Source organism: Danio rerio, chromosome 7 (assembly GCF_049306965.1).
Source record: "Danio rerio strain Tuebingen ecotype United States chromosome 7, GRCz12tu, whole genome shotgun sequence".
NCBI classification, from domain to species: domain Eukaryota; kingdom Metazoa; phylum Chordata; class Actinopteri; order Cypriniformes; family Danionidae; genus Danio; species Danio rerio.
In genome coordinates, this window is record NC_133182.1 from 71,689,481 (window position 1) to 71,703,140 (window position 13,660).

The following is a 13,660-nucleotide window of genomic DNA, read 5'->3' on the forward strand; positions in this document are numbered from 1 at the left end:
TGTCTCCTTCTCGTGCATTTCCATGAGAGAAGCCAATTAGTAATATTGGTCGATTGGTCGATATCAGCTTGATATTAATTAGCCCAGTCAAAAAACAAATCAAATTGACATCTTGACATCAAAAAAGCATGTCAAAATGCACAAAAGCACACGCATCAATGTAAACGGGTGCTCAGCCAAACAATAAAAAGTGCAGATATGTAATCAAGAAGGTGGCGACACCAAAACTTCAAAAAATACCAATTTATTAAATTAAAGAGGCTAACTCAAAGCGTGTAACGTTTCGAGCACATCTGTCTGATGAAGAGTTAGTGTGCTCGAAACATTACACGATTTGTGTTAATCTTTTTAATTTAATAAATTGGTATTTTTTGGAACACTATTGGTTGGGTTTAGAAAAGGAGGTGGATGGGTCAGTTGATCTGTCAGTCGACATCGGCCTCTGATAGATTTACACGAGAAGAGCAGGTGTGAATGGCACTCACAAGAGAAATTTGAGATCTCAAAACATGTACACAGCGGCCTCTGGTGGAATCTCTGAAACAAACACCGCACAAAAAATAAAAAATAAAAAATGTAGCTCCTAATCTGTTTTTGGCACTCTCCAGAAATGTATACAGTGATACATTTTCCGAATGAGCCTGGCCTGACTTATTTAAAATGAGTTGAAACAGCGCAATTGTTAATGTTTTATGTTCAACTCACTTAAATTTGTAAAAACAATTAATTTAACAATCTATTTTTAATGGGACAGCATGAAGGAATTGTGTAGAACCCAGCATTTTTACAGTGTACAGATATTTGGAATAATGTAAGTACATAATTAAGCACATAACACTACTTGTGTTCTTTGTATATGTAATACAGTGTGCCTTTATGAAGGCCTTTTTTCCTCTGCCTTTCTCTTTGTTCTTGCCACGGAAAAAGAATCAGTGCAAGCTTAAATATTTTAAAACAATCAAGTAATGCTCAGATGTTGAAATGACTCTCAGAAACAACTTTTAATGATGAAATAACCCTCAGTTCCTCAATAAGTTTGATGATTCCATCTCAAAGTTGAGAAGGATTCTTTGAAAACCAGTGACTTTCAAAACTTCCAGCTGCTCGACGGCTGTCAGAAGTATCAATAAACTGACAGTGAGTGCTGTTACTTATGCTCTGTGGCTTCTTGCCAACTTTTATGAATTATTCTCAGTCCTGCAAATTATTAATCAAAAGTTACTGGAACTTTAAAGACTGCAGTGTCAGAGGAAAGCATCACAAGATGAGTTTTTTCTTCCTTTCTTGTTTTATCTTTGACTTAACAGGTGTAAGGCAAAAGAGGATTATTTTTATCTTTAAAGAAAGAGAAAACCACTTCAGTACTTCAAACACATTACCAGGGCTGTAAAACATCCTCGAAGTACTGATACTAAGTAAAAACTATGTGTTTTGGTATATACTTTTTAAAATATATATTGGTTTACATTTAATAAATAAGCAAACGGTAGAAAAAAGTAATGCAAGCTGAAACGTATTGCAATAAATGTTTTGTCAAACAGACTTACAAATGTTTTATTTCACATTCTATTTCTTTTTTACATTTTAAAGCAAGTTGATTGTGATCAAGACTTGTTTTTATTGCTGATATGATCAATATAACTCAATCAATCAATATAACAATGTGTTTTAATTAGATTCCATATCAATCCGGCAGCTTAAGAATTAGTTTTGGAGAGAAACAGTTCTTCGGGGAGTAAATTCCATGTTTTTTTTTCTTTTCTTATCTCATATGACTTCAGAGGTGACGATTTAAAATAGCAATTTTTGTTCAAATGTTTCTCATATGCTGTTTATTGAAGTGACTTTTTTTCTCAATACACTTTTAAACAATAGTTTTAATTACTCATGTACATGAACTAATATAATTTGTCTTTGATTGATGATAAAGTAATTCATATTTTACTAGTTATTTCAGCTGCAATTTAAAGGCTTAACAAAAAACAGAGGTTAATACAATTGACCTTAGCAGTAAACAAAAACATCAATAGTATATTCAAATATACATATTCTTTGTATATATACTATATACAGTATATTCCTTGTCATTTGACATTGACATTCATTGCGTGTTGGCATACTGTCTTCTAAGGCGCAAGTCATTTACTAAATAAAGAAAGGATTAATGCAGCTTCTCCTAATGTATAAAATTCAGTTTTTACTGTTGATATTTGGCACCAGTTATAAGCAAGTGACGTTTTTGTTCTCTTTTGATTCGTTGGCTGCTTTACTCGCATATCTTTTATGTGATATTTTCTGCATGAATTTAATTTGCATTTTTGAATGGAAATATAACTAATGTCCTACTGAAATGTCGACCCTGGTTTCATCTTCATCATCCTGCTAATGTAGATGTTGGACTGAATCAGCTAATGTTAATTTATGCTGAGGAAGTGTTGCTAAATAACTACGGAGATATTTCAGCTGCTGTCTGGGCTTTCTATGCCTTTCTTCACCTCTCTTTCTTCATGTGTTCAATACTTATTTTTCTGTGTCATTTAATTTTATTACACATAACTTAATTTGTAAACTAATTTGTTTTGTTTTCATGTATGAATTTCTTTGGTTGTTCTCAACAACCAGAGCAAATTTTAAGTCAACAACAGCACCTTTAAAAATATGTTTTCTAAGAAAAATTCTGACGTTTTGTTTACTTATTTCCCCCACTGTACAGTATGTGGTACTCTTCCATTCACTGCTGCCAAAGTTTGTCCAAATATGATGATTTCTGCTGCTGTGGAACCATGAAAAACTTAAACTTTCCCCGACTAATGTCATCCCTGTAGGCACAGGATGTCAGCATGACGTCAGAGTCAGTGGTGTAGTCGGGGCTATATGCACGTATACTCCGTGTGCCTATACTTTTTTCCATGAGAAATTTGAGTATTACGACTTCTGAGGTTCAATAATTACCTTTACCCTCGGTATACTCACTCGTTTTGCTGATTGAACTTCCATAAGTTTCACAAACTATTTTCGAGCGGAGCGCATGATAGGATTGACTACAGCTGATCCCTATCACTAATTACTAACTAGCCAATCGGATCATTCTGAATTTAATATAAATAGCCAGCCTAAACTTCATTCCTCATCTTGGTTTTGGAAATCTGATCAGAAAAAATTTCATGAGAGTTTTTCGAAAGCATCTAAATGATGCTGAAACATTCAGGTACAATTATAAAACAGCATGGCCACACGCTTTAGCCCCCTATATTTCTATTCAGCGCCCCTAAAAGTTTTGCAATTACCTCATGAACTGTATTGCCTCAGTCCCCTTTAAAGCCAATCTCAGGGTCTGCTGGGGGCACTATCAGCTAGGCATAAATCATTGCCCAGGATTAGACTATTAGCATCTCGCTTTCAAATGAACAAATTTGTTGAAATATTTTTCCTTTATAAATGGATAGTTCACCCAAAAAAATGAAAATTGTCATCATTTACTCAACCTTTGCTTGTTCCAAACCGGTTTGTCTTTTTTTATTCCGTTAAAGCTGGAAACCTGTAACCATTGACTTCCATAGTATTTGTTTTATTCCTTCTGTGGAAGTCAATAGTTACAAGTAACTTATGTTGAATAAAAATATATTGCTAATGAATCAAAGAAGCTTTGACTTTTGTAGTTTCTTTGGCCACTTTTAAAATTTGGATTGGGTGGGTAATAATATACCACCTTTTTTTACACCACTGGTCAGAGTGACGTTGTACCCATCATATATATAGGGGGCTAATAATAATTGGACGTAGGGACGTTGGATTTTTGGTTAGTTAATGACACAAATTTAAACCAAGCAAAGATTACCGTCTACCGCCATTAGATTTTTACATTGTGTGGATGTCACATTATGACGTAAAGATGACGTCGGACTTTGGTTGGTTAATTCTACAACCTAAAATCAACCGAAGATCAATGTCTACTGATGTTATACTGACGTTGTATGGACATCTTTTTATGATGTCATTTGACGTTTAACTGACATTGGACTTTGCTCCCCTAATGTCGTAACCAAAATATAACCAAATACGATACCTGCCAGCACTCCCGCTTTTCCTGGGAGTCTCCCGTATTTCAGACCATCTCCCATTCGCGCCTTTCCCTCCAACCCCTCCAAATGTTGGCAGGTATGCCAAATACCCACATCATATGACTTTGTGTGCCTGCTGGGATGTCAAAACACACTCTATGCCAAAACGTTTCTTAAAACGAACATAATAAGAACAACATAAGATTAAGTTTTGTCTTTGTTTTCAGAAAAGAATTCGTCACTTCATCCCAATTTCACCCTAATTTGTCATGCACTTGTCTGCACAAGCTGCCTGAGGCGCAAATGTTCTGCTCATAATGATGCATAAGAAGTGTGTTAAAGGTTGCAGGTTTCCAAAGTCTTTAAAGTGGTTCAATGAAGCATGGGGGAATCTAACATGGCGGTGTGCATCCATCTAGGGGCACAGGGGTAAATACGAAGGGCTAAGCTAAATCAGCCCATCACTCGAGCTGTTGTGCATCACTGGCATGAAATATCACTCGCATTCCCAGAGAACAAGATCTGTCTCAACACCTACTTATCAATTCACTATATTAGAAGGCCTTGTAGTCTTACGTCAGGTTTAAGAAGTGAACTTTATATCGATCCAGTCTATTTCAGTGATGATGTGTGCGTTTGCCAGAGTAGACTGGAGAATCGCCTTCAGCCATTGCTAATGCGAGATACATACATAAACACAAAAGGCTGTTAGGGAGGCATAATTGGAGAAAGAAGTTACAAATGGCAAGCGATAAGACGAAAACTAATTAATGAGAGCAAGCGGCGCACATTTCAACGAGTAACATCATCATAAGCTCCATAAAGAGCAAAAACAAATGCAGTAAACAGCCGCTAAAAGTGTGCTTTGTGCATCTCATTCAAAGATAGTAAAATGGGTTTTATTAAAAATAATCGGTCAACCGTTTTATTTCGAGCCCCTCTGGTTATTAGAGAAAATTGCTTACTTAAAGTTTTATTCAAACTTTAAACACAATGATTTTTTTTATATCAGTGTTTACACAGCACTCACTACATAATGCTACAGCTCTAATAATATTGATAAGGCACAATTATTAAATTCATTCATTCGGCTTAGTCCCTTATTTATCAGGGTCACCACAGCAAAATGAACCACCAACTATTCCAGCATATGTTTTACACAACGGATGCCCTTCCTTTTTTACATCAGTAGCGGACTGCAGGGAGGGGGAGGGTGGCCACAGATGGCCTGCGGGCCAGCAGTTTGAGACCCTTGGCTTGGATGTAAACCCCCCCTCCCCCCCACTAATTTACTGTTGGTGGCTGTTTTTGCACCATTAACTTCCATTATAACCACATTTGATGGTGCATAAATACACAGTGTTTGTTTTTGTTTACTCCATGTAGTTCTGAGAGTTAAGATGCATATTTTGATTTTCTCAGACACAACAAGGTAAATGCGTTAAGGTCACTCTCACACACTCAGAGACACACATACACACACTATAATTATTTTACTGTTATACTCCATATAAAATCCAGAAACTAAGCTTTTTTGTTTTTGCACAGGCCTATCTAAAGCGTTGATGGTGCCAACTGATGATCAACAGTACAAATTTCAAATCTTACCTCTTCCAAGAGGGAAAATACCAACAATCAAAAATGCATGGTTATATGATGTCATGGTTTTGCAATAAAAAAATGTGGTTATAATAGAAGTCAATGGGGTAAAAACAGCCACCAAGAGAAAATTATGGAGAAAAAATATGAAAATTAAGCAAAAACAATGTATCTGTTGTTTCACATGTCCAAGACAACAAAAACATATATAAAAATATTTTAAAAAATACTTTAAAGAACTCCCTGGATTTTAGAAAAAATTTATCTATTTTTATTTTATTTTATCTTATATGTAATATTATATATTATTATATTAATAATATGTATTATTAATATATTATACTCTTTGGAGGTTACCAAACACCTCATGTCAAATAAGAACATATTGACTAAAAATATGATAATGTATTTTCTCACTGTCAACTTAGATATATCTGGAAGGTTTTGTGCTTGTGATATATTTATCTTTTATTATAATAATTATTAATCAATTAATTAATTAATTTGTTGAATTTTTTTTTTCATTTTATATATTTTTAAATTTTCTTTTTGTATTAAGATGCACTTCTTTTGGATGTTGCCAAGCCTCTCATGTTAAATGACAACATATGGACTGAACAAATATGGTACACTCTGTTTTTCCACTGTCAACTCAGGAACTCTGGAATGATCTGTATATATGTATGTCTATGTATGTACGTGTGTGTGTGTGTGTGTGTGTGTGTGTGTGTGTGTGTGTGTGGTGGGGGGGGGGGGGTTTGGTTAATGTAATGCTTTAAATTGTAAATGCAAAAACTCAAATAAATATAACAAAAAAAATATTATGTTTAGAAATAATAATAATAATAAAAAAATATATATATACAGAACAAAAAGGTAGTAATTTTGAGTGCAATGTTTAGTTAAACAATAAAAATAAAAATCAAAGCATTTTCTCAAAATATTTGTCAAAATAAGATTTGTCACCAAAAATCATTCTGCTAGCTGAAACACAGAAAGAGTTATGGCTAAATTAAGCCTCAAAATCACCCCAGAGTGGATGAAAACCTCCCCGACAGTACATGAGGGTTAAATTCAAATTAAAACAAAGTTAAATGTTGACAGCCTGTACACATATATGCTATAAAGAATGAGATTCGGTGCTATATAGTGAATACAGTGATGGCTAAAGGCGAGCCCTTCAGCCGTGACTGCACTCATTCAGTGACATCCTTCCGCTAGAAGATGATGCGTATGAAACCTCCGGCATCTGCTTCACTGCTTTACTGTCAGTCAGTGACTAAACAGACAGAGCATCTGCCTATGAAAGTATAGCACTTAAGTAAACTGCTTTCAGACAGAATTCCACAGCACCACCGCGTCATGTCTAATGATCCAGAACAAATTCAAATGAGCTTCACAGATAACCCAGCAAATATTTATTGACTAAAATGGGTTATTCCTGGAGAAAACTTTCTGGTAGATCTAGATTCTGATGTGCCTTCTTCTTTATTTTATTTTTATGTACCATTGTAGTTTTTTAAATTAACAATTAACTTTACCACTCATACTTTAGTTTTCATTTAAATTTGTAAATGTTTACATAAGTTTATGCTTTTATTAATGTTTAGGTAAAATATGAACATCGATGGGCGGCTCAGTGGTTAGCACTGTCGCCTTAAGGCTGGTTTATACGTTTGCATCAAGTGACCGGCGTAACCCACGGCGCAGGCAACGCGCGTGGCTGTGCATTTATACTTCTGCGCGCTGTCTCTATTGGTCTGCATTAACACTTCCGAAACAGTAGTTGGCAGTGAGGTGTAAATGTTCCTCTGTGTCGAGATTCTTCGCTGCTGTTTTGCTTTTCCTGAACACTTCCGGGATGTACAAGTGGCTCAAACTCGCTCATTTTGAGGTAGGAACCGGCAGACGTGCAACAACTTTAACTATGAGGTAAACACAAAACAAAACTTTCCATCTGGAGCTCCTTCATGGGACTACACACTTGTAAACAATCGCTCCATCAGGCTCGCACCATTCACGCGTCTCTCGGTTCCGCCCAGACTCGTCAGTGCTACCAAGCCGACCAATCACAGAGCTTACATTACGCGTCGTTGCGACGTGTAGTTACAGTTTTTGAGAGGTGCACATCAGCGACGTCGACGGCCACGGTGAAGGGTTATGCGTCAGCGCCATAGCATACGCCGGCGCTTGACGCAGAAGTATAAATCAGCCTTTACAGCAAGAAGGTTACTGATTCGAGTCCTGGCTGGGCCAGTTGGCATTTCTGTGTGGAGTTTGCATGTTCTCCCCGCGTTCGTGTGTGTTTCCTCCAGGTGCTCCGGTATCCCCAATGTCCAAAGACATGTGGTATAATTGAATTGACTAAACTATATGGGTGCTTTGCGGCTGGAAGGGCATCTGCTGCGTAAAACATATGCTAGAATAATTGGCGGTTCATTCTGCTGTGGCGACCTCTGAAAGAGACTAAGCCGAAGGAAAATTAAATTTCAGACAGTTGACATTTAACAAACATGATACATTGTTTTAGGAATGTGATACGTTGGCCTTAAAAATTAATAATCATTTATTATATTAATATTAAACTTTTTATTTCACATACTATAATTAATATCACAATAATTCTGTTTTTGAAAGTGCAAATGCAACAGTTCCATTAACAAATGTTATCAAAACTGTGTGTTTCCTAGAACTGGGTTGCAGCTGGAAGGGTAAAACATACGCTGGATAAGTTGGCGGTTCATTTCACTGTGGCGACCCATGATGAAAAAAGGGACTGAGCTGAAGGTAAATGAATGAAAAATGTTACCCATAAAAGCCACAGCAGAGCAGTTATGTGTCATTTCTGAATGAATCAGTGTTTTGAACGAATCGATTGAATTCAATAAATCATTCATATAGACAGCCATTGCTTCATTTAATAATAACACAATTTATTCACCCTCCTGTTGTTTCAAACCTGTAAAAAATTATTTTATTTTTGGAAAAAAAGAATGTTGGTAACACTTCCAGTGTATGAACGTCTTTATAATGCATTTGATGTTTTTTTTTTTTTATATTTACCACAATAATGACTTTACATTTTGTTTTGTTTTCAACCAAATTAAATTACATTGAAATTAATTATTTAATTGTCACATGCTTTTGCTCTGTAAAACCCAAAAAGTTAAGAGAACTCAAACCATTTAAGGAAACCGATTGCTACAAACCATTTGAGTTAAAAAAACTATACGAGTACTGTGAACTATACGAGTACTGTGATTTAATTTGAAGTAATGAGGTATATAATTAAATAATTACCTTCAACACTGAGTTCAAAACTCTTTTCAAATATGTAGAATTAACTTTTAGTAAATTTTGAGTTAACTACACTCATTTCATTTGATAAAGTTGGCAGTTGGGTTTTCAGTGTAGTTTAAAAAAATATTAAAAATGATTCTAATTAGGATTAAAAATGTACATTTAATTTGACAGTTCTAGTTTTTGTCGATTTCCATTGAATTATTATTACATATTTTTGTATTTATTTACATTTATTTTTACTTTGTTATTAGAAAATAAAATGTTGAGATGTAAATATTATTGATTAAATGAAATGTATTATTGTTTATAAAATTATTATTAGGAATGTCGAGATTTGATCACATGATTGGAAATTGGGCCCGATCACGGGGTTTCAGACTCAACTGAAATCGGACGTTACCTCCCGATCTTTAACACAAATATAGTTATTCGATAGGACAGAGTTAGACCTCTTTTTGGGGTAGCTAACACATGTTACTATGAGCTATTAGATATGCCCATTTCATAGAACTGGTCACTTCATGCTTTTCTCTGATTGGCTATCTTTCTATGCTGTTTCTATTTACAATTGGCCACATAAATGTGCCTCCACTAAACATATATGATTGAAATTTTGCACTATTGGCAAATTTAACTAGGTTATGTCAACTAAAGCATCAGATATACCACATTTTATTTAATTATAACAGAATTGTAAGCATATCTTATTTTGCAAATAACTGATTTATTTGTGCTTCAGGGGGGTTTGTACTTCACTCGTGTTCCAGTAAACTATCAGCACAAGCGCACAAGGTTCAGCTATTACTGTCAATACAGGCTACAATCTAATTTTGTACAGATACACGCATACACATAACTGATGAATAAACGGTAAAACATTGCATGACATATAGGGCATTATCAGTTTTAACTTGTCTGATTTGGGTTTGTGGAGGAAAAAGTGGATTTAAGATATTTTAACAGATGGCAATCCCTTGATTATCTCTTACATTTCGCATGAATAATTTGTGAATTAAGCACCATTTTCATCCCATGTGTGCAAGAGAACAAAACTGTCATTTCTTGGTAAACTGCTGCAAATGATCAATAATAAAAAACAGAAGTTGCTGCGACTGGGAAAACAAATGTAGCTTTTATTCCTACATAATGAATGACTTGCGCCTTTAGAGCACTCAGACAACACACAATAACAAACGCTGTCATGTTATCCCGCATTCGAGGTCAAATGCCGGAGGTTTGGGAGCACAATCTTGTGAGACAGTTCTGAGAGTCAATTAACTAAATCATTTTCATGACATACTTTGGTTCAGGGCCTTTCAGAATGACTAAAGGGATGTAGTTTATTTACACAACAACATTTGGGGGAAAATAAAAGCTACTTTTTTAAATGGGTATTTTGTAAATATAAAAAGGGTAAAGTATTAATGCAATTAATTGTAAAGAAAAAATTAAAACATCCATCCGTCCGTCCGTCCGTCGGTCGGTCGGTCGGTCGGTCGGTCGGTCTGTCTGTCTGTCTGTCTGTCTGTCTGTCTGTCTGTCTGTCTATCTATCTATCTATCTATCTATCTATCTATCTATCCTGTCTGTGAATCTATCTATCTATCTATCTATCTATCTATCTATCTATCTATCTATCTATCTATCTATCTATCTATCTATCTATCTATCTATCTATCTATCTATCTATCTATCTATCTATCTATCTATCTATCTATCTATCTATCTATCTATCTATCTATCTAGCCTGTCTGTGAATCTATCTATCTATCCTGTCTGTGAATCTATCTATCTATCCTGTCTGTGAATCTATCTATCTATCTATCTATCTATCTATCTATCTATCTATCTATCTATCTATCTATCTATCTATCTATCTATCTATCTATCTATCTATCTATCTATCTATCTATCTATCTATCTATCTATCTATCTATCTATCTATCTATCCTGTCTGTGAATCAATCAATCTATCTATCTATCTATCTATCTATCTATCTATCTATCTATCTATCTATCTATCTATCTATCTATCTATCTATCTATCTATCTATCTATCTATCTATCTATCTATCTATCTATCTATCTATCTATCTATCTATCCTGTCTGTGAATCTATCTATCTATCTATCTATCTATCTATCTATCTATCTATCTATCTATCTATCTATCTATCTATCTATCTATCTATCTATCTATCTATCTATCTATCTATCTATCTATCTATCTATCTATCTATCTATCTATCTATCCCACTGTATCCATCCACCCAATCCATCCATCTGTCTAACAATGCTCGCACACCATATGCAGCTGATTCATGCTGTCCCAGGAGAAAACCCTGAGCTCGGAGATAATTAAGCCCAGGGCTCCCGCCTGGTCAATGAGCATGTGAGGGAGTAAGAGATCATGTAGTTCTTGAGAGGTAAAGAAGGAAAGGTGGAGATGGGTGAATATGGGGATTCTTCAAAAAACGTAGATGAGTAAGTAATGCTAGTCGTGCTTTTTATAGTGAGTTTGGAATGATCCGATAATGATTACAGACGAGAGACCAGCTGCGATCAATCAGATCACGTGTTTCTCTCGAAATTAGTTTGTGAAACTTCACTACAGTACGTTTCTGTCATAATCATGTCCAATTGCGACTGAATACCTGTTGTATATGTGAATGTGGACTGTGAGGCAGGTGTTTATTACCTGAGTAAAACGCCAGTGGAGCTTCATGCGTTTGGCCACAGCGTAGCTGCACTCAATGAGCCGCGGCCGGCCGTTCACGTCCACCAGGCACTTGTTGTCATCGTCGTCAACGGTGGGGCTCAGGATGCCCACAAATAACTGCTGAGTGCTGGTGTAGTATACATTCTGCAATGACAGAGAGAACTGGGAATAAAAGCAGGCATGTGAAGGAGCACGTCTGGCAGCACATAGACAATTTAGGTTTATAAGCTACTGTGGAAGATTACAAGGACAGGCAATTGAACCTTTCAGTAAAATAGATGTCTATGTGTCATGCCATGGCACATCTGAATGCAGCAGACCATGAAGATACACAAGCTAAAGGTGTGGGTATTAAAACCAACAGAGGATGGAGAGCACATTTAGGTTTTTATGAGGAATTCTGCAGCATTTTAAAAGCAAATTAAGAGAAAAAAGGAAAACAAAAAAGCACTAAGTATATTTCAAAACATGTAATTTGGTCACACTTTACAATAAGGTTTCGTTAGTTCATGTTTTTACTAATGTGAACTAATTATGAACAGTGCATGTACACCATTTATTAATTATAGTTTAACATTTACTAATGCATCAATAACATCCAAATTCATGCTTCATTAACAATAGTTAATGCACTGTTAATTTACATGAACTAATGATGAACAACTGTATTTTGATTAACTAACGCTAACTAACAGGAACAAATACTGTTGTCACCAACTCATTCCCCTCGCTGGCCAGCAGAGGTCATCATCACCGGACTTTTAACACATTACACCATCCTCATTGACTGATTGTCACACACACCTGCAGCACATCCCATAATCATCTGGCACACACATATAAGCAGCACTCACACACGCTTCAGTGCAAAGTCTTGTTCTGCCCCGGCTAACACTACTGAGCGGTTCTCATCCTTGCCTGCTTTTCCGTTGATTACCTTGGACTGTATCTCGACCTTGTCTTGCCTGCCGCCTGCCCTGAACCCTAGCCTGAATACCGACTTTGATCCTCGCCGCCTGCCTTTGACCCATGCCTGAATACTCATCTTGTGTTTGCCAGCCCTTCGACTTGATACTACTGTGTTTGATGTGAGTTCGCACACGCATAACATCTGTGTGCTTACTGTTATTAAACTCTGGTTAATAAATATACTGCAAATGGATCCCTCTGTCAGACCCTTCGTTACAACTGTAATAAATATATTGTTAATTAATGCAACCTTATAGTAAAGTGTTACTGTATTTTAGTATTAATATTACTATTACTCGCTCAATTTATAAAGGGGTCAAAACAGCTAAATAAACTGCTAATTACTCATTTATACTCAATTATTCACTAACTTGTGAACCCATACACTTGCATTATTATTAGGGGGCAAGCTGTTGTTTTTGTTCGCGTTCCTATTATTATTCTTTTTCTTCCTTTTTCTGCTGGATTTGAATGGCAGCTCGTATAACCGTATGTGGGAAAGTTGTATAATTTGGTACAATAATAGAGGGCATTGTCAACATGATTCACATCAAACCTAAGAAGTCTCTAACTTAAACTCTCTAGCGATACCACTTGTCCAAGTGTAACTTATGTTCATCGTTATAACTTTTAAACCGAATGGGCTACAATCAAAAAATATTTCTCAGATTCCTTGGCTCAGTCCGATTCAAACTCACCCTATGACGTCATTTTCCGTCATCATTTTTTTTTCTCTCGCTATTTTGAATTTTTCGACAAACTCGTTCCAGGCCAATTTTTACCAAAGTTTAATCACATGATATACAGACCATGCTGACCAAAAGTTATGGAGTTCAAGTTGAATTTGAATTTGTGTGTTGTATCAACCATGTTATGAGTTTTCTGCAGCATTTCGGTGCACTGCCTCCTAGTGGTCCGGAGATACAAAAGAAATGTATTTTTTTGCTTGTAACGTCTCAACCCTTCGTCCAAAACTCATAATACTGGTCTCTTTACATCCGACAGAGCAT

The 13,660-nt window shown here is 35.7% G+C and overlaps 1 protein-coding gene across 3 annotated transcripts in view; it reads right to left on the minus strand.

Moving 5' to 3' along the window:
* The window catches only part of galnt18b (UDP-N-acetyl-alpha-D-galactosamine:polypeptide N-acetylgalactosaminyltransferase 18b), a 195,329-nt gene that overhangs the window by 5,273 nt on the left and 176,396 nt on the right, over window positions 1-13,660 (minus strand). For all 3 annotated transcript variants that reach the window (XM_003199013.7, XM_009303592.5, XM_073907530.1), the window contains one exon: window positions 11,661-11,825. In XM_003199013.7, the coding sequence (XP_003199061.1) occupies window positions 11,661-11,825 (165 nt within the window). The remainder of the gene's footprint in view (window positions 1-11,660; window positions 11,826-13,660) is intronic.